Genomic DNA, 22,156 nt, shown 5'->3' with positions numbered 1-22,156 from the left:
GGGGGAGCCGCTGCGGGGCTGGCGGCGCGCCGAGGGCAGGGCGCGGCCCGCGGGAACCGGAGGGGCCAGGCCGGCGAGGCGAATGCCCAGGGCGCGCCTGCATCCCTTTCTGGTGCCTGAGCTGAGTTTGTTTAGTGCTTGTTTTTCTTTCTTCCTCTGATCATTTCTGATTGTTTTTCTCCCGTCCCTCGGGCTTCCCCCTCTGCCAAATCCTCCTCCTCTTCTACTTATTTTCGTCTCCTTTCTCCTATTATATCTTCAAACCCCGATCATGGACAAAGATTTTGGCATGTTTGCTGCCTATCTGTACACCTTTTTGTTCCTGGTATAAAAAGATAGATGGACTCGTAATTCATCCTAAAGTTACCGTGGGGATGAATAAAAAGGAGATAGAAAGTCCAAAGCAATGGCCTGTAGCCAAATATAAGCGTCCAACAATTAGAGCAGGTGAACTGAACGCATGTCCCTCCTCTCCTGTTGGTGGGAAGAGAGATCCGTGGATCTGTTTGGAGCCATCCTGAATGGCCGATGCGGAACCGTTTCTGGAAGGTGGAATCAAGCTCAGGAAAGAGACAAGCGACCCTTAGGGTCATCATGCTGGTGCTATTTCACAAAGAGCAGGGGCAAACAGAGTGGCGGGAGAAATACGCTTTTCTCATGTAAAACAGATTAGCTATCTTCTGAAAAATATTGCTTTCCTTAGGGAGGTGGCCTTGAGTCTCAGATGACAACTGAGTTTCAGCTCACAATTGGAGGCATTAAAATTCATACGTTGAAACCCTAATCACAACATATTGATGGTATTTGGAGGTGGTGTCTTTGGTAGGTAATTAGCTCATGACGGTGGTGGAGCCTTCATGAATGGGGATTAGTGGCCTTTATAAGGAGAGGCCAGAGAGCTAGCTACCTCTCAGCCATGTGAGGATACAAGAAGTTAGTCATCAGCAGCCCAGAAGAGGGCCCTCACCACAGCCAGACCATACTGGGCCCCTGATTTCAGACTTCCATCCACCAGAACTGTGAGAAACAAATATTGGTTGTTTAAGCCACCCAGTCTATGGTAATTTGTTACAGCAACCTGAACTAAGACACCCTTTTGTAACAAATATTTTTATGATCCCTTTATTGTCCTGAAATACAATTCATAAATAATGTAACTTACCTTCACACAGTTTAAAAACTTATAAAATGTCTTAAAGAGATATGAAGGAATGGTAGAAAGAAGATAACTTATAATTAAATACATAATTAGATATGTAAATGCTTGGGCATAACGTTCAAGAAAACAATACAGTACTCAGATGCTTGCATCTATGTAGAATCATCTTGAATGTACCAGTTACAAATACAGGATACAGGCATGTTGTAACGGTGATCCAAATACCATAAACAATGTTACTGATGTGCCATGATTTTCCAAGATGATGAATAATTTTTGGCAGATTTTCTAACAAAGCAAGGCATAGTCATCCCATGATTTTCAGGGTAGTTGCATTCCTGGAAAGTACAGTATATATTACAACTATACATAAAATGCCTTGTCTATTTTTAAAATAAAAGTTAGATTATTACAATGGGTTTTCAGCTACATGAATGTAACTACACAACTAACTACGCCAATTAAGCTACACGACTACGCCAGTCGTCGGGTTGAGGCAATAGCTATGCTAACTGTATGGCTAGGCATTTCATAACTAAAGCCAAAACGTTTCATTATTTTAGTTACACTAAGCTTCCATTTGTATTGTCAGGGCTAGGATTCAGACCCTTCAAATCCATTGTACAGATTGGGTCAGCAGACCCCTCACGTGCCAGGCTGGGTCACGCCAGGCTGGGTCACCAGACCCCTCATACGCAGGTCCACGCTAGGTAATTGGGAAAGATCCCAGGAGCCGTTGGCAGACGACACGAGTTCAGTCTTCAGCAGTATCAACGGCAGAAAGAGCAGCAGCGGTGGCCCCTCGGGGCATCCCAGGGGCACTGGCAGCAACAGCCTCTACCAGCAGTAGCAGCCTCCCCCGGCGCCGGCATCCCAGGGGCGGGGGATAGGGGGGCTGTAGGTTAGAGCCACTCATCCTTTATACTTAAGTCCATAACCCCGGACACCTGGGCGCACATGCACAATTACATTAGACAATAACCAAGGAACACCTGGGCACACGTGCATATTTACATCAAATGCTCGGCAAGATTCTGAACATCTGAGGGGCCCTGACCATTTTCCTATATTTTCCCAACAATGAATGACTAGCAAGTTATTCACAGCCGGAGATGCAGGAACGTCCCTCATTGTGTGGTGTATTGCTACGGCTCGCTGACTCCTCAAGCCCATTGTACAAAGGGGGTCACAAACCCTTCACAAGCAGGTCCACGAGCTAGGTAAAAGGAAAAGATCCTGAGAGCCATGGGTAAAGAATTAATAGACTTTATTCAGAGCTAGGAGCAGACGCCCTAGTGGGCTCCCGGAACATCGGGAGAAGGGCCATGTAGCAGAGCCTTTATACTTAGGTCCATAACCCCGGACACCTGGGCGCCCATACGCAATTACATTAGATAGTAACCAAGGAACACCTGGGTGCACATGGATATTTACAGCAAATGCTCGGCAAGATTCTGAACATCTGAGGGGCCCTGACCATTTTCCTATATTTTCCCTACATGTGGGAGTGCCTTGCATGATTGCTGAAAGTCTAGCAATCCTGGGTCCTACCCATTAAATGCCTAAAATAATCCTAATTCTTGTGAGAGCAAAAAAAAGAAAAGAAAAAGAAAAGCCTCCACAAATTTCTAAAACACCTCCTGGGGGCAGTACCACACATATGGACCACCACCGGAGGCCCTGTAAGAGGGAGAAGAGAGGAAGGAGTTTATGGAGGGAACACAAGACCTAGGAAACCTGAAAGAAGAGGCTGTGCAAGGTGACTAGAGTCAGAGCATATTGAGGAGAAGGGGGGTAGGGACCACATAAGACCTTCCTTCTGAAAGGCAAGTCCATAAGTCCTCTTTCCCTTGAGTATACTTTAGGTAATTGTCCCAACCTCAGAGCCTCCTACTCTGTGGCTCTCTGTGAGAACTGTCTGCCTTACCAGTGAAAGAATAGCATATGCAAGCACTTTCATTATAGCCCAATAAACATTGACGTGTCTGATCTGAGGCAACTGGTGATACAGGAAGGATGGCAACTAGTTGAGGGCTTCATAATTAACTATCAAGGATTTAGAGTTTACTTTCTGGTTAGCGGAAGCAGCAAAGAAATTCAAGGCTGGCAAGCCCTGCACATTAGAACCACCTGGAGAACTTTAAAAAATTTCAAGGCCCAGCTCACATCCCAGACCAATCAAATCACAATCACCCAGAGTATGACCCAGGCATCAGAAGTTTTTGAAGCTTCCCTGGTGCTATGGTCTGAATGTTTCCCAAAATTCATATGTTGAAATCTAATTAACAATATGATATTATTAAGAGGTGGGATATTTATTATTTATTTATTTTTTTTTTTTTTTAGAAGATGACCGGTAAGGGGTTCTTAACCCTTGACTTGGTGTTGTCAGCACCACGCTCACCCAGTGAGCTAACCAGCCATCCCTATATGGGATCCGAACCCATGGCCTTGGTGTTATCAGCACCACACTCTCCCGAGTGAGCCATGGGCCGGCCCAAGAGGTGGGATATTTAAAAGGTGATTAAATCATGAGGGCTGAGCACATGAGTAGGATTAGAGTGGCTTTATAAAAGGGCTGGAGGGAACTATCATCTCCCCTTTTTTGCCCTTCTACCTTTCACCATGTGAGGGTGCAGTGAGAAGGCCCTCACCAGACGCTGGGTGCCCATGCCTTGATCTTGGACTTCCCAGCATTCAGAAGTGTGAAAAATAAATTTCTATTATTTATAAATTACTCAGTCTCTGGCATTGTTATAGCAGCACAAACGGACGAGGACACCAGGTGATATTAATGTGAAGACAAGTTTGGAAATCTCTGCCCTAGAGTCTTGCTAATCAAAGTGTGGGCTGTGGACCCGCAACATCAGCAGCACCTTATTAGAAATGCAGATTCTCAGTCCCCACCCCAGACTTACTAAATCAGAATCTTTTAACAGTATTTCCCATATTATTCGCACTCTCATTAAAGTTTGAGAGATACTGATCTAGACAAGTGGGGTGGGGCCTGAGAGTCTGCATTTCCAAACACTGGGCAGTGTTTTAGTCCGTTTTGTGTTGCTAAAACAGAATACCTGAGACTGGGTAATTTATAAGGAAAAGAGGTTTATTTGGCTCACGATTCAGCGACAGCTGCATCTGACATGGGCCTCAGGCTGCTTCTACTCATGGCAGAAAAGCAGCAGGCAGCTGGCGGGTACAAGCCAATCACATGGCAAGAGGAAGCAAGAGAGAGAAGGTGCCAGGATCTTTTTAAGCAACGAACTCTTGTGGGAACTAATAGAGCAAGAACTCACTCATTAATCCCCACTTCCCTCGGGAGAGCATCAATCCATTCATGAGGGATCCACCCCCATGACTCAATGAGTTTCCAACTCTGCCACATTGGAGTTCAAATTTCCACATGAGTTTTGGAGGGGACAACACATCCAAACTCCCATCAGGCAGGGACCAGCAATCTGTTTCAACAAGCTCTCCAAGTGCTTTTGATACATATTTAAGAACCCCTGATTAAAACCCAGATTGTTGCTCAACCCCCTCGAAAATTTTTTATTCAGTAGGTCTGGGATGGGACCTGAAAATTTGCATTTCCAACAAGTTCCCATGTAATAGTGACTCTGGCCACATTTTGAAAACCACCGATCTAGAATGATTCCCCAAACAGGAGAATTCCCCAAACCTATTCTACTGCAGTTTCATAAGAAATGCACATGCCACACCTGAATTGTTTATATATGTAGGGAAAGTAAAGATAAACGGTCAGGATCCCTCAAGGGGTTGGGAATCTTGCCGAGCATTTAATGTAACTATGCACGTGTGCTCAGATGTTCCCTGGTTATTGTCTAATGTAATTGCATATGTGCACCCAGGTGTCCTGGGTTATGGACTTAAGTATAAAGAATGAATGGCTCTGATCTACAGTGCCCCCCGCCCCTAGGAAGGCCACTACTGCTGATGGAGGCTGTTGCTGCCAGGGCCCCCAGGATTCTCTGGGAGGACGCTGTGAGCCGCTGGAGGATGCTGAGGACCGAGCTTGTGTTGTCTGCCAATGGCTCCCAGGATCTTTTCCAATTACGTAGCTCGTGACCTGCATGTGAGGGGTCTGTGCCTGGCATACGAGGCATCTGGCGACTGAGCTGGACACATGAGGGGTCTGGCGGCCCAGTCTGTAAGACGGGTTTGAAGGGTCTGTGAGCCCTAGTCTGATAATACATAAAATAAAAATTTGAAAAGGAGGGAAAAACTTGGGCTAATTCCTAAAGATTCTGTTCCAGTCATACAGCCACTGACTGATCCCTAAACGATATTTCAACTAGGTTTGTGGGGAGCCAGATAAATTCTCTGTGCCTTGCAACAGAAAAATCCTTTCGTGGGTCGGCCCGGTGGCGCACTGCTACAGTGCGCTGCTTGGGAGCGCAGCGGCGCTCCCGCCGAGGGTTCGGATCCCACATGCGGACCGGTTCCCGCTCGCTGGCTGAGCGAGGTGCGGGTGCAGCACTGAGGGTTGCGATCCCGTTGCCGGTCCCGGTGCGGTACAGGCGCGACACTGAGGGTTGCGATCCGTTGCTGGACACGAAAAAAGACAAAAAGGAAAAAAAAAAAAAAAGAAAGAAAAATCCTTTCAATTGGCAAGATGTTCCCAAGGTCCAAATCTACTTTTCTTTCCAAGGACAGTGCTAAGTTCACTTTGCCAATATTTGCTTCTTTGATTCCTGCTTTCCCTAAGCTAGCCACTCCCTTGAGTTGAATCAATTTTCAGATTTTTATTGATTAAATGAGGAGTTTTGCCAAGCAAGTAACTACACTAGAGCTGAGGAGACATTCTGCCATTTCTGGGTTAAACTCACAGAACTCTTATTTTTATTTATAAGCTCTTAAGAGGACCACTCACACTCTCCTTCATATACAGCCTACAACCCTAAATTGTTCATCAGGGGCATCGAGCTGCAATGGCCTACTGGTGAATGTTGCATTGTAAAGTAAGGCAAATCATAACTAAAGCCAAAATGTTTCATTATTTTAGCTATTATCTTAGTTATACTAAGTTTCCATTTATATTGTCAGAGCTAGGGCTCAGACCCTCTAAACCCATTGTACAAACTGGGGCACCAGACCCTTCACATGCCAGACTGGGTCCCCAGACCCCTCACACTCAGGTCCATGCTAGGTAATTGGGAAAGATTCCAGGAGCTGTTGGCAGATAACATGAGCTCAGTCCTCAGCTTCCTCAGCAGCAGCAGCTTACAGGTCTGGTAGCTTACAGGTCACGCAGTGGCAGTGGCCTTGCAGGGCATCCCAGAGGCATTAGCAGCAGCAGCCTCCAGCAGCAGTAGTGGCCTGGCCTCCCCATGTCCCCCCACGGGGGGGAGGGGGGAATCCCAGGGCTGGGAGGCGCCGTGGATAAGAGCCACTCATCCTTATATTTAAGTCCATAACCCAGGACACCTGGGTGCACATGCACAATTACACTAGATGATTACCTAGGAATACCTGAGCGCATATGCCTATTTACATCAAATGCTCAGCAAGATTCTGAACATCTGAGGGGCCCTGACCATTTTTCCTATGTTTTCCCAACATGCATGCAGACTGATTTGGCTCTGGGATGAAAGAGTGCCATCCCCTCAGTCCTTAGAAGCCCTTTGGGGAAGGGCTCTACCACCTATTAAAATTGCTCACTTCTTGGGCCGGCCTGTGGCTTACTCGGGAGAGTGCGGTGCTGATAACACCAAGGCCACGGTTTCGGATCCCATATAGGGATGGCCGGTTGGCTCACTGAGTGAGCGTGGTGTTGACAACACCAGGTCAAGGGTTAAGATCCCCTTACCGGTCATCTTAAAAAAAAAAAAAATTGCTCACTTCTGGTCAGTTTCATGGCACATTCATTGTCCTCCCCCATAACACCAAGGCCACGGTTTCGGATCCCATATAGGGATGGCCGGTTGGCTCACTGAGTGAGTGTGGTGTTGACAACACCAGGTCAAGGGTTAAGATCCCCTTACTGGTCATCTTTAAAAAAAAAAAAAATTGCTCACTTCTGGTCAGTTTCATGGCACATTCATTGTCCTCCTCTACTTTAATTCAACAAGCATCTGCTAAGCAACCATCAAGTGCAAAGGATAATGCTAGTACCTGTGTAAAATGTATAAAACATGCCTTTTTCTCAAGGCTTCATGGTCTCACAGAGACAAGCACATGCAGAAGTCACAAAAATACAAGGCAGACAATGAGAAGTGCTATATTAGACTAAGGAACAAACTACATGGCTATATGGGGAGGGAGGTGGGATCTCAAGCAACTTCCTGGAGGAGGTGGACTTTGAACTGGGAAGGGCAAGCCTCCTGATAAGAAGCTGGGAGGGGAGTAAGCTAGTGGGAAGTGGAAAGGTCATTGGTTTCACCTGATTTTTTTCTCCTTCGTGAATAATTACCTTTAGATTTACAGCATAATTTCTGTTTAATCTAACCACCACCAACTTTAAAGCACTGTACAAATTGTGATATGTGGACAAGCACTTACTTAATAGCACTTGGCACCTTAGACAAGCTCTTCTGGGCCGTCTGAAAGCAGCAGAAGTCAATCAGATTACAAGAACCTCAGGGCCTTCTTCCTTCTGGCTCCTCTGACTCAAAACAACCCTTCATCTGGTCTCTGGTCTGTTGACATTTACCAGTATCTTTCTTCATCCTCTTTCAAGGGATATTCCCCACTGACTAGTCTTCCTTATTGGGTATGGTAGATTAAAATAGGCCACAAATTCTTTGCTTCTCCTTCCATTGACAAGTGGAGTCTGATAACTCACTTCTTCAATCTGGGCTGACCTAGTGACTTCCTTGACAAATATAACAAGGCAGAAGTGACATTCTGGAACTTTTGAGACTAGGTGAAAGGAACCATGCTTCTTCCATGAAGGACTCTAGAATATTCCCTCAGGAAGCCCTGAGCTGCCAATTCCAACTATCTTGGTGTAGGGAAAGTGAAGGAAAATGGTCAGGGCCCCTCAGATGTTCAAAATCTTGCCAAGCATTTGACGTAAATATGCACGTGGGCACCCAGGTGTCCTGGGTTATGGATTTAAGTATAAAGGATCAGTGGCTCTGATCCATGGTGCTCCCTGCCCCTGGGGATGCCTGGGGAGGTGGCATGGGGAGGCCGCTACTGCTCCTGGAGGCTGTTGCTGCAAGCTGTTGCTGCCAGTGCCCCTGGGAAGCCCTGAAGAGCCACTGCCACTGCTGTAAGCTGCTGCTGCTGCTGAGGGCTGAGCTCATGTCATCTGCCAACAGCTCCTGGGATCCTTCCTAATTACCTAGCATGGGCCTACATGTGAGGGGTCTGATGACCAGCCTGATATGTGAGGGGTCTGGTGACTCAGTCTGTACAATGGGTTTGAAGGGTCTGTGAGCCCTAGCCTTGACAATACAAATGGAAAACTTAATGTAACTAAAATAAATAAACATTTTGGCTTTAGTTATGAATTGCTTTAACAATACAATTGGTCCCAACCTGACAACCGGCATAGCTACTACTGTAACCTGAGAAGTGGTGTAGTCGCATAGCTTTACACTTGGGATTGCCACCTTGAAGAGACCACTGGTAGGTTCTTCAGTTAACAGTTATAAGGAAAATGGAGACAGAATGGTCAGACTCCTTCACCTCATATGCAACTGAGCATGGCTCAGCCTGTCTGTTGTAAATATGTTAATTGCGCATGTGCAACCAGGTGTTCCTTGGCTATCTGGCTCTAGTATAAAAGTCAATGGCTCTGATCCACTAGGAGGCAGGCTGGGGGCCAAGCTTGCATCCAAATAAAGCATGTCAACATTGCCAGTGGCTCCCAGGATTTTTTTCCAATTACCTAGCTTGCAACCTGTGTATGAGGGGTCTGTGACCCAGTCTGCACAGAACGGGTTTGAAGGGTCTGTCACCCAGCCCAACAACGGTCTTCCAGACATCCCCACCAGGGCACCAGATATGGGAACAAAGTTGTCTCGAGCCCTCCAGATCAGCCCATCTGCCAACAGAATATTACCAAGTGACTTCCATCAATGACACAAGGAACAGAAGAATCACCTAGCAGAACCCTGCCTAAATTTAGTGGAACTAATGGCACACAAACTTTTGAGATATGATGAAATGGTTGTTATTTTAAGTCATTAAGTTTTGGGCAGCAATAGAAAACAGGAAGACCAGGCCTGTAAAATTTAAGGCTGGTTTACTTTGGGTTACTCTGTGGTGATCCCATTCCTCCTAAGCCTTTTTAATCACCTAATTTCTGACACATTGGTACTGTGCAGTAGTTTCATTTAGTGCAACTGCTCATCTTGGGAGGTAGGTTAGCTGAGGAAGATGCCAGCTTATGTGGCAAGCATATCTACCTGAACAAGGAGACTAATATCTGTGGAGTTGATTACATTCCCTCATCATTCATCCAACAAATATTTATTAATGAGAATTGTCAAGTTAATCAACATCCAAATCCACCCCTGGGACATATGTAGTGATGTCATGTTTCCCTAATAGCTGTACAGCCCCAGAGTTAGTGTCAACAAATCCAAGGAAACATTGTGATCTATAAGGTTCAGCATTCCTTCCCCCCTTGTGCCCTGGTAGCTGGTCTTTGAAATCAGAGGAATGGTCCTGTTTTTCAGCCTGCAGAGGTATTGGGAACAGGTTTTGGCATGAGATAATGAACAGATTTAGTATATTACTCCTGTACATGCTTCTGTCCTTTGCACAAAAATTTAATATCAACTTCCATGCCCTCTTGGGATACTTGTTAAAGAGTATTAGCACCACTAACCCTTGCTGTCTAAAACCCAATAGAAGGGAGGATTTGGTAAAGGGACACAAATATCAACCACATTGTATATTGATAAAATTAAATTAAATTAAAAAAAAAATTTAAAAAAGTAAAACCCAGTAGATAGGTAACTTCAGCACCTGCTCCTTGCATATTAGCAAACACAAATTTGAACAGACTAACAGGTCAGAGGTTATTTTGAGTGGCAACGTTCTAGATTTGTAGCCACAATAAACACATCCTCAAATTAACTGCAATAATTACTATGGCCAGGCACTGTAGCCAACCTCATTATCAGAGCACAAGCCCCTGAGTTCCCTTTCTCAGGCACACTCTGAAGGCTGCTGTAAGACCTGTTGGGACTATGTAGCCATTTATGTAACAAGGGGTTGGCATTGTTACTTTAGGTTTTGGCAAATCCATAAAGAGAAAAAGTAAAACCATCTGATCTATGAAGAAGGAACTAGAACACATATTACGATCAGATAATCCCTTAGCACTGCCTCTTGGGAGGGCCTGGGGAAAGGAGTTTCATGCTATTGACAAGGCTCTGAACAGAGCTTAAACAATCCTGCTCATAACTTGCCAGCCATACTTTAGCAGTCGGAGATGAACAGCTGTTCTCACTTTCCTAACTACTCATTCATTTCTCATTGGACATTTGGTCCAAAAGGTACAAATAACTTGCCCAAGTTCAAAAGCCATTGAGAGACAGAGCTGGGACTAGAACACACATCTCCTGATTCCCAGTCCAGTGCTTGGCCTCGGTAGCACCAGGTCCTTTTCACATTTCTTTAGCATTATTACCTGCAAAAGGCCACTGTTAAAACGGCCCTGGAGGCCTTTTTCATGAACACATTAAAAGAGTGTGTCAGCAGCCCACAAGACTTGGAAGTTGGGGCCTGCCTGAGGAGTACAGACTCATGTAAAAAGAATAACACATTAAAAACAAAATCAAAACACTGGATCTCACATAGGATTTGAGTGATGCTTTCAGATGGGCAAGGCATTCGGACGTCAACTTTGGATATAAGTGGGACTTGAGAGAACATTTTAATGCTTTGTAGAAATAGTGAAATAAAATATGGGAATTTTTGGGGCCTGCCTGAGGAGTACAGACTCATGTAAAAAGAATAACACATTAAAAACAAAATCAGAACACTGGATCTCACATAGGATTTGAGTGATGCTTTCAGACGGGCAAGGCATTCGGACGTCAACTTTGGATATAAGTGGGACTTGAGAGAACATTTTAATGCTTTGTAGAAATAGTGAAATAAAATATGGGAATTTGGACAGTCAGGGAGGACTGGAATACTTGGCCACCATGTTGGAGTAATTAAGGATATGGGTGAAGATAGTATGGTATATACTAAACATAGTTATTTAAACATGCACTCGGGAGTCCAACAGATCTGTATTTAAATCCTCTTCAGCTACTAATTAGCAATGTGACCTAGGCTGCAGAAGAAAATAAGGTTAATAATCTCATAAAACTTGAATGGGGCCAGAGATTAGTCCTTGAGTCTGCAGTAAGAACAAATGATGCTGATGTGACAAAGGAGCAAAACAGGGTCCTCCATTTGAAAAGTCTCACCTGGGATATCATGCTCATAACAATTGCTGGCTCAACACATCTGTATTAATTTATTTCTGTTACTAATAACAAAATACCTGGAACCGGGTAATTTATAAGAAAACAAAATTATTTACAGTTTTGGAGGCTGGGAAGTCTGAAGTCCAGGGAATACTTATGGTGAGGGCTTTCTTTGGTGTTGGCAGCAATACAGGAGTCTCACATGGTAGAAAATGGTAGAGCAGAGAGAAAGAGAGAGACACTCTCACATGCTCTCTTTTTAAAGCCCTCAGAACCATTATTAATCCATTCACAGTGGGTTAGTCCTGCAATCTAATCACCTCTTCAAAGTCCCACCTTTCAATTACCACAATAGGATTTCCCACCCTCCCAACAGTCTCAGTGGGGATCGAGCTTCTAATACACAAAACTTGAGGGACACAATTCAATCTTTATCAACATCCTAATAAATAAAACAATAGAACCTACCACCCCTTGCTATGGCTAAGCTTCTTTGAAAGCAACTGGATGTTAGGTTCCTGAAGACCATGTCTCTAAGCCTCCAGTGCCACTTATATGCATTAAGAGTTTCTTGAAGAAAGCCTGTCACTCAGTGGAGGTAGATCTATATTGGAGAGGAGGTATAATAAAGAAAGCAGGCTCTGAAATCCTTCTACCAGAGTTTAAATACATGCTCTGCATTTACAAACTATGTCATTGGGTCAGTTACTTAAGTCCTCTGAGCTTCAGTTTTCTGTCTCATCTGTAAAATGAGAATAATAATATCTACTCTTTATGGCTTGTATCAGCATTTAAATGAGATAATGTAGATAAAGTATTTAGCATACTGCCTGGCACATAGCAAACTCTTAAACAATGTCAGCTATAATCTGAAACAAGCAGTTCTTACTCTGTTATGAGATAGTTGGCTTTCATGAGTGATAGTTTGCTTGAAAAGTGTGCATTGGGGCTCAGATTACCTATCTGGTGATGAGTCAGGCTGCTATATAGTTAGAGGACCTCTAACCCCCTAAATGCCTTGGTCTCAGTTGGAGTCCAGATGAATCACATCCCTCTCTTAGGAACAACATTAGGCTGGAGTAGCTTGTGACCCTCTGAATGAATGATTTCTGTCCCAATTTCTGATTCTCACTTCACTTCATATCTGGGGTTAAAATGCTACCCTGAATCTCACTCAACTTGGCTAGGGCCCCCAAGCTGTTACCTTGCATATATTCAGTCTCTTCCCACTAAAGAATGGACCGTTGACTGGGGGTCCAATTCAAATCAAAGACCTCCACCTCTGTCCTCACCCCACCCTCAATTTTAGAACTAAATAATGAAAGCTAGAAAATTCTGCAACTAACTACCCTATCCATATATCTTTGGACCCTTGGCTATCAGCTCTACCTGGGATAGAGCTATACCTCCTTGGACACTGGACACTGTGATTTGGATTACTACCACCCCTTTTCAATGGAGAAATGAGAGAAGGCCCACCCAGAAGAGTGTGCTATTTCTGGAACCAGAAGGAGAAATTTTTAGGGTAAGAGTCAGTTTTCCAGCAGTTTCTGCAGAGAGATGAAGGAGAATAAGGGTAGCCACAGATGTTTAGCTTTGGTAAGAAGTAGGACATGGTAACAATGGAGGGAGGGTAGTTTCAGTGGTGTGGTAGAGATAGAAGCCAAATTCCAGGGAATTTTCTTTTCAATGCTTTTTGTAGTATAGAAACTCAGACAAGAATGATTGAAGAACTCTTGAAACTTTTATTTAAGCCTGTCTTTAGATACAAACCAGAAAGAAAATGTTCACAGAAGTTCACTCAATCTGTATAGTTTCTCATCTCCAATTGCCTTCTTCCTTTTCTTCTTCAACCTTTTCCTTCTCTTTTCTCTTATATATCCTACTTACTCCTCCTCATTTTCAACTATATCCCTAGTCTATCCTTAACAGAGATATAGGAAAAAACCTCAGTAAAATAATGAAATCTCAAATAAAAATAAATAAGCACACGTGAGGTACTTCTGGGACCAGAACGAAGGAAGGTACAAGGAAGGCTCCAATATCTCACTCTTAGGAGCATGAAAATCTTAATAAACAATGGCAATAGAAAATTGGCCTACACGAAGAACTGAGCCTTCTTTGTCCTGGGCTGTCCAGAAGGCAGAAATGGAAATACCAGACAGGAAAGATTTAGGAGAATTGTGGAGGGAGGGAATATAGAATTAAGTGGAAGCCCTTGTCTTCAGAAAGTCTCCAGAAAAGAGGGTAGGCTGGCAATGGCAGCAGAATTCTCTGAAGAATCTCTGGAATACTGACTTCCCCTTTGTTATGGAGAAATAGGGCACAGCATGCCCCTCTTACTTCTCTTGTCTGTCTGGAATGCATTTCTCCTCTAGCTTGTGAGTTCCTAGACAGCTTTCATGATTCAGTTCACACTACACCCATCTGAAGATGCCTCCCCTAACAGAATCCTTCCCGGGGCAGAGTTTATTCCTCCATCCTCTGGGGTCTCCTAGGACTTTGTCCATATGTGTTAGTCCACTGTAAACCTTGTATTATTTACAAGTCTCTCTGCAGGTCAGGCGGTCTTTGGCCTTTGCACCCTTGGTACCTCATACAGTGCATGGTGCATAGTAGGTAATTAATAACTGTGTGAGGGAGATAGGAGAAAAGAAGGGAGAGGAAAAAAAGGAAAGAAGAGCAGGATGGAGGAAGGGAGAGAGGAAGATTCTGACAACATTCTCTGGCCAAGAGAAAGGGAAATGGATACTAAAAAAACTCTGAGGGAAAGAGACTGAAAGGGGGAAATGACTTTTCTGGGTCTTCTCTGCTTGCTCTTCTCTCTGCCACTTCCCCTCACAACTTGGGACCTCATGCCACATTTATTCTGTTTTCACTCCTGATCCCTCAGTTCACCCAAAGGGAAGGACAAAAGCCAGACAGGCTTCTGATTTCTTTCACCCCAACCCCTCGTGCCTCGTATCATCACTTTTCCACTATGGGTGCCTCTCTCCTCCTCATCTTCCCCACATACAACACTCCCACCTCATCGCCCTGGAGGGCCTGTCAAGCATCTCAGGCTCCTGTGCTGTCCAAGTCCCAATGTAGAACTTCTGCCTTTGACAGACACCAAGAGGTGGTGTCCAGGCTGGGAAACACTAGGCTGGGCCTACAAAGTTGCCTAAGAAAGGATATTGTCAAGAGGCTTTAGGCATCCCAGGAACTGGAAAGTAGAGAGGAACAAATGCCAGGAAAGGAAAAGCTGAAAAATATATAGTCCTTCCTCCCACACTTCTCAAACTCTTTCATGAATGGCCTTTCCACATTTTTCTCCTTTATTCACAGGATAGAATCATTTCTCCAACTGTTTTTTCATGGACCCTGCGCTTTGGCTACTGGAGCTTCTTGACTCTTTTCCCAACCAGGTATACTTTCCCACCAAGAATCCCTGAGTCTTGTGGAGTTGCTGCTGGGTCTCCTCTCCTTACCCAGTTATGCAGCTGCCTACCCTTTCCTGATGCCCTTTCCCCAGAAGTTCTGGAACCTCCCTTTCCTCAGTGGAGATCATATATATATAAGCAGTCTGTGAGCTATAAAGCACTGTATGAGAATAAAATACTATCAACAATAAAGCTTTCTCCCTCTCCCCCCATAATCTCTGTCCTTCTCTCACACTATTTCTTATCTCTTCCTCCTCCCTTAATCTGCTACCCACTTCACCCAGCAGGTTTGGTTTGGTGCGGAGTGGGAACCAAAGATATGTGCTGCACGGTGGGCAGTGTCAGGATGCAGGCAGGCATCTCAGCCCGAGGTCTTGGCAGAGTTCCCAGGCAGAGCCACCGGCCCAAGCCAGGACAGTAGGCATGGATAAGGTGGGAAAGGGCGTAAGTACGATGGCTGTAGCCCCCCAGCACTAGTAGCTCCCCCTGAAGCACAGCACCTGCAGCCCCCACATGGGGAGAGGGCAGGGGTGCCAGGTGAGTCCAGCTATCAGTCCTTGGATCATAGGCCTCGAAGCTCAGCAGGTCCCCCGTCTCACCTACTCCACCTGCCACATACAACTGCCCACCCAGAGCAGCCATGACATGGCCAGCCCGAGGAATCCCCATAGGGCTCAGAAGTGTCCCTGGCTTCTCAAGTTTGGGGTCATAGTGCAGCAATGAGGCCAGGTATTGGTCAGTCCCACTACAGCCGCCGCTCACATATAGTTGGCTCTCCAAAATGGCAGCTGCATGGGCAAAGCATGGTGCTGGAAGTGCAGGTGCTGGCCTAAGGGAGAACAGGACAAAAGATCAGGCAGCTAGCATTGTCAACTCTCCTTCTTGTCCAAGTCTCCTAGTCTCTCCCTGATGCCCCCTTGCCTACTCACCTCCAGACATTGAGCTCAGGGTTGTAAGTCTCCACGGAGTTGAGGGCAACACCATTGCCTCTTCCACCCAGGGCATAAAGTTTTCCATCCAGCACCACCAGGGAAAAAAAGCTCCGAGCCTGGCACAAAGGGGCCATCTCCTCCCAGTCCTCTTGACTGGGGTCCCACCTAGAAAAGTGAGACAAGAGGTAGGAAGAATGACCATGGGAATCTGTGATTGGCTGGGTCAGCAATTTCCCTTACTTGCCCACTGGGGGCCTGCCACACCCTGCCCACTCTTAGAGGCACGTACCTGAGAGTTGAAGCCAGGGTATTGGAGTGGCTGTAGAAATCCTGTCCCCCACAAACATAGAGTTCACTTCCTGTCAGGCTTGCAGCCCCATGCCGGAATCGCCCTGGGGAAGGCAGGGCAGGCAGCCGCCCCCACTCCACAGTTCGTACCAGTCCCACACCGCAGTGGAAGGCCCGGGCCCACCACACTCCTCGGGATGGCTGTCTTAATGCCATGTCTGATCTGAGCTCATCCCCGCCAATCACCACCAATGCCTGGTCAGGCTCTCTCCGCCTCTGTTGACCTGGAACTTCAGCCTCCACCATGAGTTGGTGCAGCAGGTCTGGGGACAGTGGTGGGGGTAACCCGGCTGCCCGCACCCTCCGCAGTTCCCTGGTAGACATGCGGCCAAAGCGGACACATCGCAGCAGGGCCTTGGCCTCTGACTCCTGGGTCTCAGGGTTGGCAGCTAGCCAACACCGTGCAGCCACAAAGGCCTCAAACTCTTCCTGCACATGGAGCTCATCACTCTCCAGGAGCTCAGCCAGGCAAGCAGCTGGTAAAGAAGGGAAAGTGGGGCACAAAGTCACAGCAGGCAGGTGGGTGAGAAGGTAGTGACGGGCTTTGCTCCAGAGCCTCTCCAACCCGGGGGCTTCAGCCATGGGGAGCAGGGCAAGGCAACGGGCAGGACTGAGGCCCCGTGCCAAGGCTCTCTGACACAAATCCAGGCAGGAAGAGCTCTGGTACTGCAGAGCAGCCTGGGCAGCTCTCAGCAGTCCTGGCCACCTTGCCCGCACAACCCCAGAGTAGGCAAAAGAGACGAGGAGTTGCAAGTCCTGGGTAGAGATGGTTTGCAGAGACACCTTCGTGCCCTGGGATTCCCTCATCCCACTCAGGAGCATGGCCCCAAAGAATTCACTGCCACAGGCCAGGGCTGCTCGGTGCACTGCAGAAGGGAAGAAGAATTACAGGAAGATCCAGAGTGTTGCAAGACTGCTAGGCATTATCCTGATTTGGGAACCCCAACTTTGGACCAACTACCCAAGGCCAAACCGTGGTGTACATCAGAATACCATGGGGTGCTTGTCAACATGCAGGTTTCAGGGCCCAACCTCCAGAAATCCTAATTTAGTAGGTCTGGATGGAGACCTGAAAAATTCGTATTTTAACATTTTCAAGCACCTTGTATGATTCCCATGTTAGTGGCCTGAAGACATTTTGATAAACATTGCTGCAGTCTTTTTGGTTCAGGTCAGTTAGAAAGAGTCTTAATGGATCAAGTTGAGAAGATGCCATAGACAGCATATGCTAAAAAGGGGAACAAAATAAACTGAAAAGACCAATGGGCAACTTATATAGGTCTCTCTTATTGTGCACAGAATAAAGTTCTTTCCTTATAATTTCAAGAGCCACTGCCACCAGCCATTCTGTTAGATTTTGCTGGGAAAGTGGTACCACTCAGGAATGGCTGTAACCCAACCTTATCTGATTGCCATTTCCTCTTGCCTAAGATTTAGTGCTTAATATTTCCTATGTATCCCAGCTTTCCTCTGCACAACCCTCTCCCCACCTTGATATAGTTCATGGAATCATGAGATGTGAAACTTGAAGCTTTCACAATCACCTAATTCAATTCCTCCCTTTAAGATAAGGAAATTGAGTCTTAGAAAAAGGATGTGATTTATTTTCTATTTCCATGCAGTGGCTGTCTGAGCCATCCACTGTCATCACCATCCACTGTCACTGATGTCAGGATGCAATAAGCAAACTTGTGCACTGATACCTTCGTTATCCACATGGCCCTCATGACAATTAAACTGTCCTAGTAACAAATGCTGTTAAACAACCAGACCTCATGTGCTTCCTAAAGTAACTCAATCTAAGGTATTCAGCATCCTCTATGGAGTATTCTGGCCAAAATATTTAACCTAAATCTAATCAAATTTTTAGATCTGAAGTCAAGTTAATAGGAAATTGACAGGCTAAAGGAACATATTAAGCAAAACCATGAGGGGAAAAAGTCATATAAATCGGGAAACGCAGCATTCTATAGGATGACTAATCTTGTTTCTTCAATAAGTCAAGTCATAAAAAAGGGAAAGGAGGACTGTACCAGATTAAAAGAAGCTTACGATACAATACAACTAAGTACCGCATAGTCCTTGATTGGTTCCTGGGTTGAACAAATTAGCTCTAAAAGACATTTTTTTAGACAAATAGGAAAATGTAAATGTGAGCCAGGTGATATTAAGGAATTATTATTAAATTTGTTGGGCATGATAAAGGTATTGTGGTTATATGAGAAAATGTTCTCTTTTAAAGAGATACGTACCCAAGTGTTTATGAGTGAAATGTCATGAATTTACTTTGAACATGAACAAAAAATAAAGAGATGAAACAAATATAGTAAAATGTTAATTATTAAGTCTAGGTGCTGGGTCTAAGTGTTCATCTTAATATTTTCTTTACATTGCTATGTGTTTTAAAAGTATCATAATAAAAAGGGGAAAAAATGATGCTATAAGTCCTCTCGGGCAGGTGATAGAAGTGCCAGGCTCCCAGTGAGGCTTTGAACTTCAGGCTGCTTTGACCAGTTGTGGCATGTTTTCCTCTCTCAAAGTGCAGGTGATGCTGATATGGCTTTCCATTGTCCTTTTATTAATAGGTCTAGTGCTTCCCAAGTAGTAAACTTAAGTGACAGCTTTCAAATATATATTGTCTGAAAAAATCTACATTCCTCAAAACAAGCTAAGCCAGCTCAGCTTCCATGTCATAAATCAACCTACAGCTCAGAGCCAGCTGTGAAAGGGCTCACAACCACGTGTATTCACCTCTTACTCATCCCTGTCCCCTCAGATTTTATGTTGGGATGTTTCTTAGAGAAATAAAAGTATGATACGAGTGTGTTTAAATTCCAAACCCTAGTAAGCATTTTGTAATTATGAAATATTAAATCCCCCCTCCATCTGGTGCTATCAGAAATGATAATAAAGGCTTTTGGGATTGTTTTCCTTTGGGGAGTCCCAGAATCACTTTGGTTCCCAGTTATTCCTCTAATGAGCAGTGGCTGTGTCTTTGGACATGTCTTGGAGTCTGATTTCTCCCGTAAAGTGTAAGAGCTGAACTAGATAATCCCTAAACTAATTCCTTGTAACTTTAAACTTTTTGTCCACATTCCAACACCATTTTCCAGGTCCTGTGTGTCTGGGTATTACTGCATAGGAGGCAATGCATGGCCTGGTAGAAGGAGACTGGACCAGTGGATGTGGGCTTGAATCCTGGTTCTCACCAGTTAACATTTCTGAGTTTAATATTTCTTATCTGCACATAGGGATAATGGCATCTACCTCACTATCTTTCAGTGAGAATTAAATGAGATGTCATGTGTAAAACTTCCTAGAACCCAATACCTCACTAAATATTAGTAGAATCTGAATAATACCTTATTTAATCCAACTTAGCTTTCCTGGTAGTGAGCAGAGTTAACTTGAAAGTGCCATGGCCTGGTAGCCTTAAGATTCTAGAAAAACAATACCAGACCTTGCTCGTTAGCTGCAGGACCCATACGTCTGCCCTGGTGTCAAGCACACATAGGTGAAAGGACACACTGTGAGCTTTCCACTACCTTTCTCTGGCTTTTCCTGTGTCTTGAATAGAAGATGCCAAGAAGGATCTTTGGTTTATCCCTGCTTGAATCAATCACTTTCTGCTTGTTCTGCTGGCATAGATTATATTCTCAGCTCCAGCCAGCTGGCTGGAAATTCCTTGTTACTGGGCTCAGGAAAAGCAAGAACGTGGAGGGTCAGTTTAAATCTGTCAGCGCTCCTAGGAAAACAACTCAATTGCGCATGCTCCAGCTCTCAGTGGGTCAGGAGAGGCTCCAAAGGCACCCCAGGGAATTTCTGACTGCAGGAGGGATCAAAACCACTATGGCGGGGATCAAACCACCTGCTGCTTGCACACTCCATTAGGGTAGCATATGCACCTGCAGTAACGTAATGCCCCACAGGCCCTCACCCTGCAGCCGGCAGCCTCCTGCCTCTAGCTCCAGGTCACACCCAACGCCCTCTCGGTATAAGAGCTCGATGCTGCGCAGGTTCTCCCTCAGCTCCTCCACCTGGCTGGGCTTCTTTACATCTTTCCCGGAGTTTCCAGCCCCCTGGCATCTTCGCTGAGCCGCAGCCTTCACCCGGGGTGCTCCCAGGGCCTCGGCGGCGGCCTGCACATCCCCCCATGGGGCAGGGCCCAGCACCCCCTCATAGGCAAAGGTCAGCACGGCCTCCCAGCCCGTCGGGGCCACATCGAGACTGAAGGGGGGACGCGGACCTCCGCCGCCCAGCAGTCTGCCTCGGAAGAGGCTGCTGACTGCGGCCAAGATCACCCGATGTACCCCATACATTCGACCCCCGACTGACACCTCTTCGTCTAGCAACAGCCTCTGCTCCCGCAGCCGCTGTGCCTCGGCGAAAAACTGACTCGGATGCTCCTCGCTGCGCAGCCCCTCGGGCTCCTCCGCATCCTCTTTGTCCTCCTCCTCTTCCTCCTCCTCTCTCTCTATGGACAAGGCTGGAGAGGGAAGGTTCCCTGGGTCCCGGGCCCTGGGACCAGGCTCTTCCAGAGGAAAGGAAAGCAAACCGGGATCCTCGTCCGGGGAGGGAGGCCAGGAGGGGGTCCTAAGGGCAGACAAAGGGAGTCCAAGGCCGTCCTTCTGGACGGGAAGGGAGACATGCTCCGGGTCCGAGGGATGATGTGCGCGATTCGAGACGCTCATGGCCCGGGTTTGCTAGATTGCTGCAGGTGAACAAAAGCAAGAGAGAAGGGCGTCAGAGCTGGACTCAAGAGAGGTCTCCAGACCGTCGAAATGTCAGTCCCTCCCCCTGCTCCAACTCCACCTCCCCCCAATCCCCACCCCAAGGCGGCATCCCAAGACTGGAGAAGCTGGGCTACACGCGCAGCTTTGGGGTTCACTCGGTGCAGCGAAGCGCTCAAGAAGCGTGCGTAAAGATCCGGTATCCAGGACCGTGCCCCCTCCGTCTTGCCCCCTCCCTTTCAGTCATCCTCCGCCTGCCTTCCGCCTGCTCTCTCGCTTGAGCACCTGCTCTGCTTGGGACGGGTGCAGAGGGAACTCTCCCTGCATCGCGGTCAGCGGCCCGACCCGGCTAATTATAGCCGGCGCTGGATTCCCAGTGCCGGAACGCCGACACCCAATCCCCCGGGCCTCGTCCCGGGATGACCCCCTTCTCCCCACTCATTCCTCCTGTAGGTCATACGGGCGTGCTGAGAGAGGCGAATTAGGAAGCCAAGGAGGACGCAGGGATCGAGTGGAGTGAGCTAAGCCAGAAGGCTTGTGTTCACCAGAGCGGACTGGAGGAGGCGAGGGGACCAGCAGGAGGCTAGAAGGGTGAAGCGTGTGTTTTGGGTCAGTCCTAGGCTTTGGCTGTTGCCTTTTCTGTGCATGATAAAGCTGGGACCCTGGAGCGAACAATACTAATGTGAAGTGCAAACACAGCAGGGCCCTGTGCCCTGAGGGCAGAGGAGTTGGGGGCAGTGAAGGTGCAGGAGTCAGGACTACCGACTTAGGTGACTCACCCCCAGTGCAGGGCTTCTTCTCTGTCTGGAGATGGGGTCTGTGGTGAGGTCCCGAGACCCAACTCTGTGTCTTCTGAAGTCTGGGGAAGTCTAACCCTCACCCTGGCTGTTGGGATGAGCAGGAGACAATGACGTGTGGTTGATCTCCACTGCTGTGGGGACCAGAGTGCTGGACTAGATGGGCTGGAGGGTGGGGCACAGGTATCCTCACTGTTTGAGGTGGGACAACACCTCCTCTCTCATCCTCGTATACAGCAATCACTTTGCACTGCAGTTCGGGTGTCATCTTGGAGAAAGCATTTAGGGAGGGGCAGCAAGGTGCCTTTCTACCTCTCCCCTTTCCAGGGGGGAGGTAGGAAAGGCTAAGGGCTGCCAGCCTAAAAAAAAAG

The 22,156-nt window shown here is 46.6% G+C and overlaps 1 protein-coding gene across 2 annotated transcripts; it reads right to left on the bottom strand.

Moving 5' to 3' along the window:
* Window positions 1-13,280: 13,280 nt before the first annotated feature.
* KLHL33 (kelch-like family member 33) lies at window positions 13,281-20,949 on the bottom strand. Of its 2 annotated transcripts, none has more exons than XM_008589629.1 (4): window positions 20,196-20,949; window positions 16,200-17,124; window positions 15,908-16,075; window positions 13,281-15,807 (listed from the first exon to the last, which is right to left on the bottom strand). In XM_008589629.1, exons 1-4 carry the CDS (start codon window positions 20,947-20,949, stop codon window positions 15,255-15,257), a joined length of 2,400 nt encoding a protein of 799 aa, XP_008587851.1. In that variant the 3' UTR covers window positions 13,281-15,254. The 2 variants fall into 2 exon arrangements, with proteins under 2 accessions (XP_008587851.1, XP_008587852.1); XM_008589630.1 differs by having other exon boundaries at window positions 20,596-20,774.
* Between the last annotated feature and the right edge of the window lie 1,207 nt (window positions 20,950-22,156).

Source organism: Galeopterus variegatus, unplaced genomic scaffold (assembly GCF_000696425.1).
Source record: "Galeopterus variegatus unplaced genomic scaffold, G_variegatus-3.0.2 Scaffold5559, whole genome shotgun sequence".
Lineage (NCBI taxonomy): Eukaryota > Metazoa > Chordata > Mammalia > Dermoptera > Cynocephalidae > Galeopterus > Galeopterus variegatus.
The sequence above is the reverse complement of the archived record's forward strand: the minus strand, read 5'-3'. Positions and strand labels throughout refer to the sequence as shown.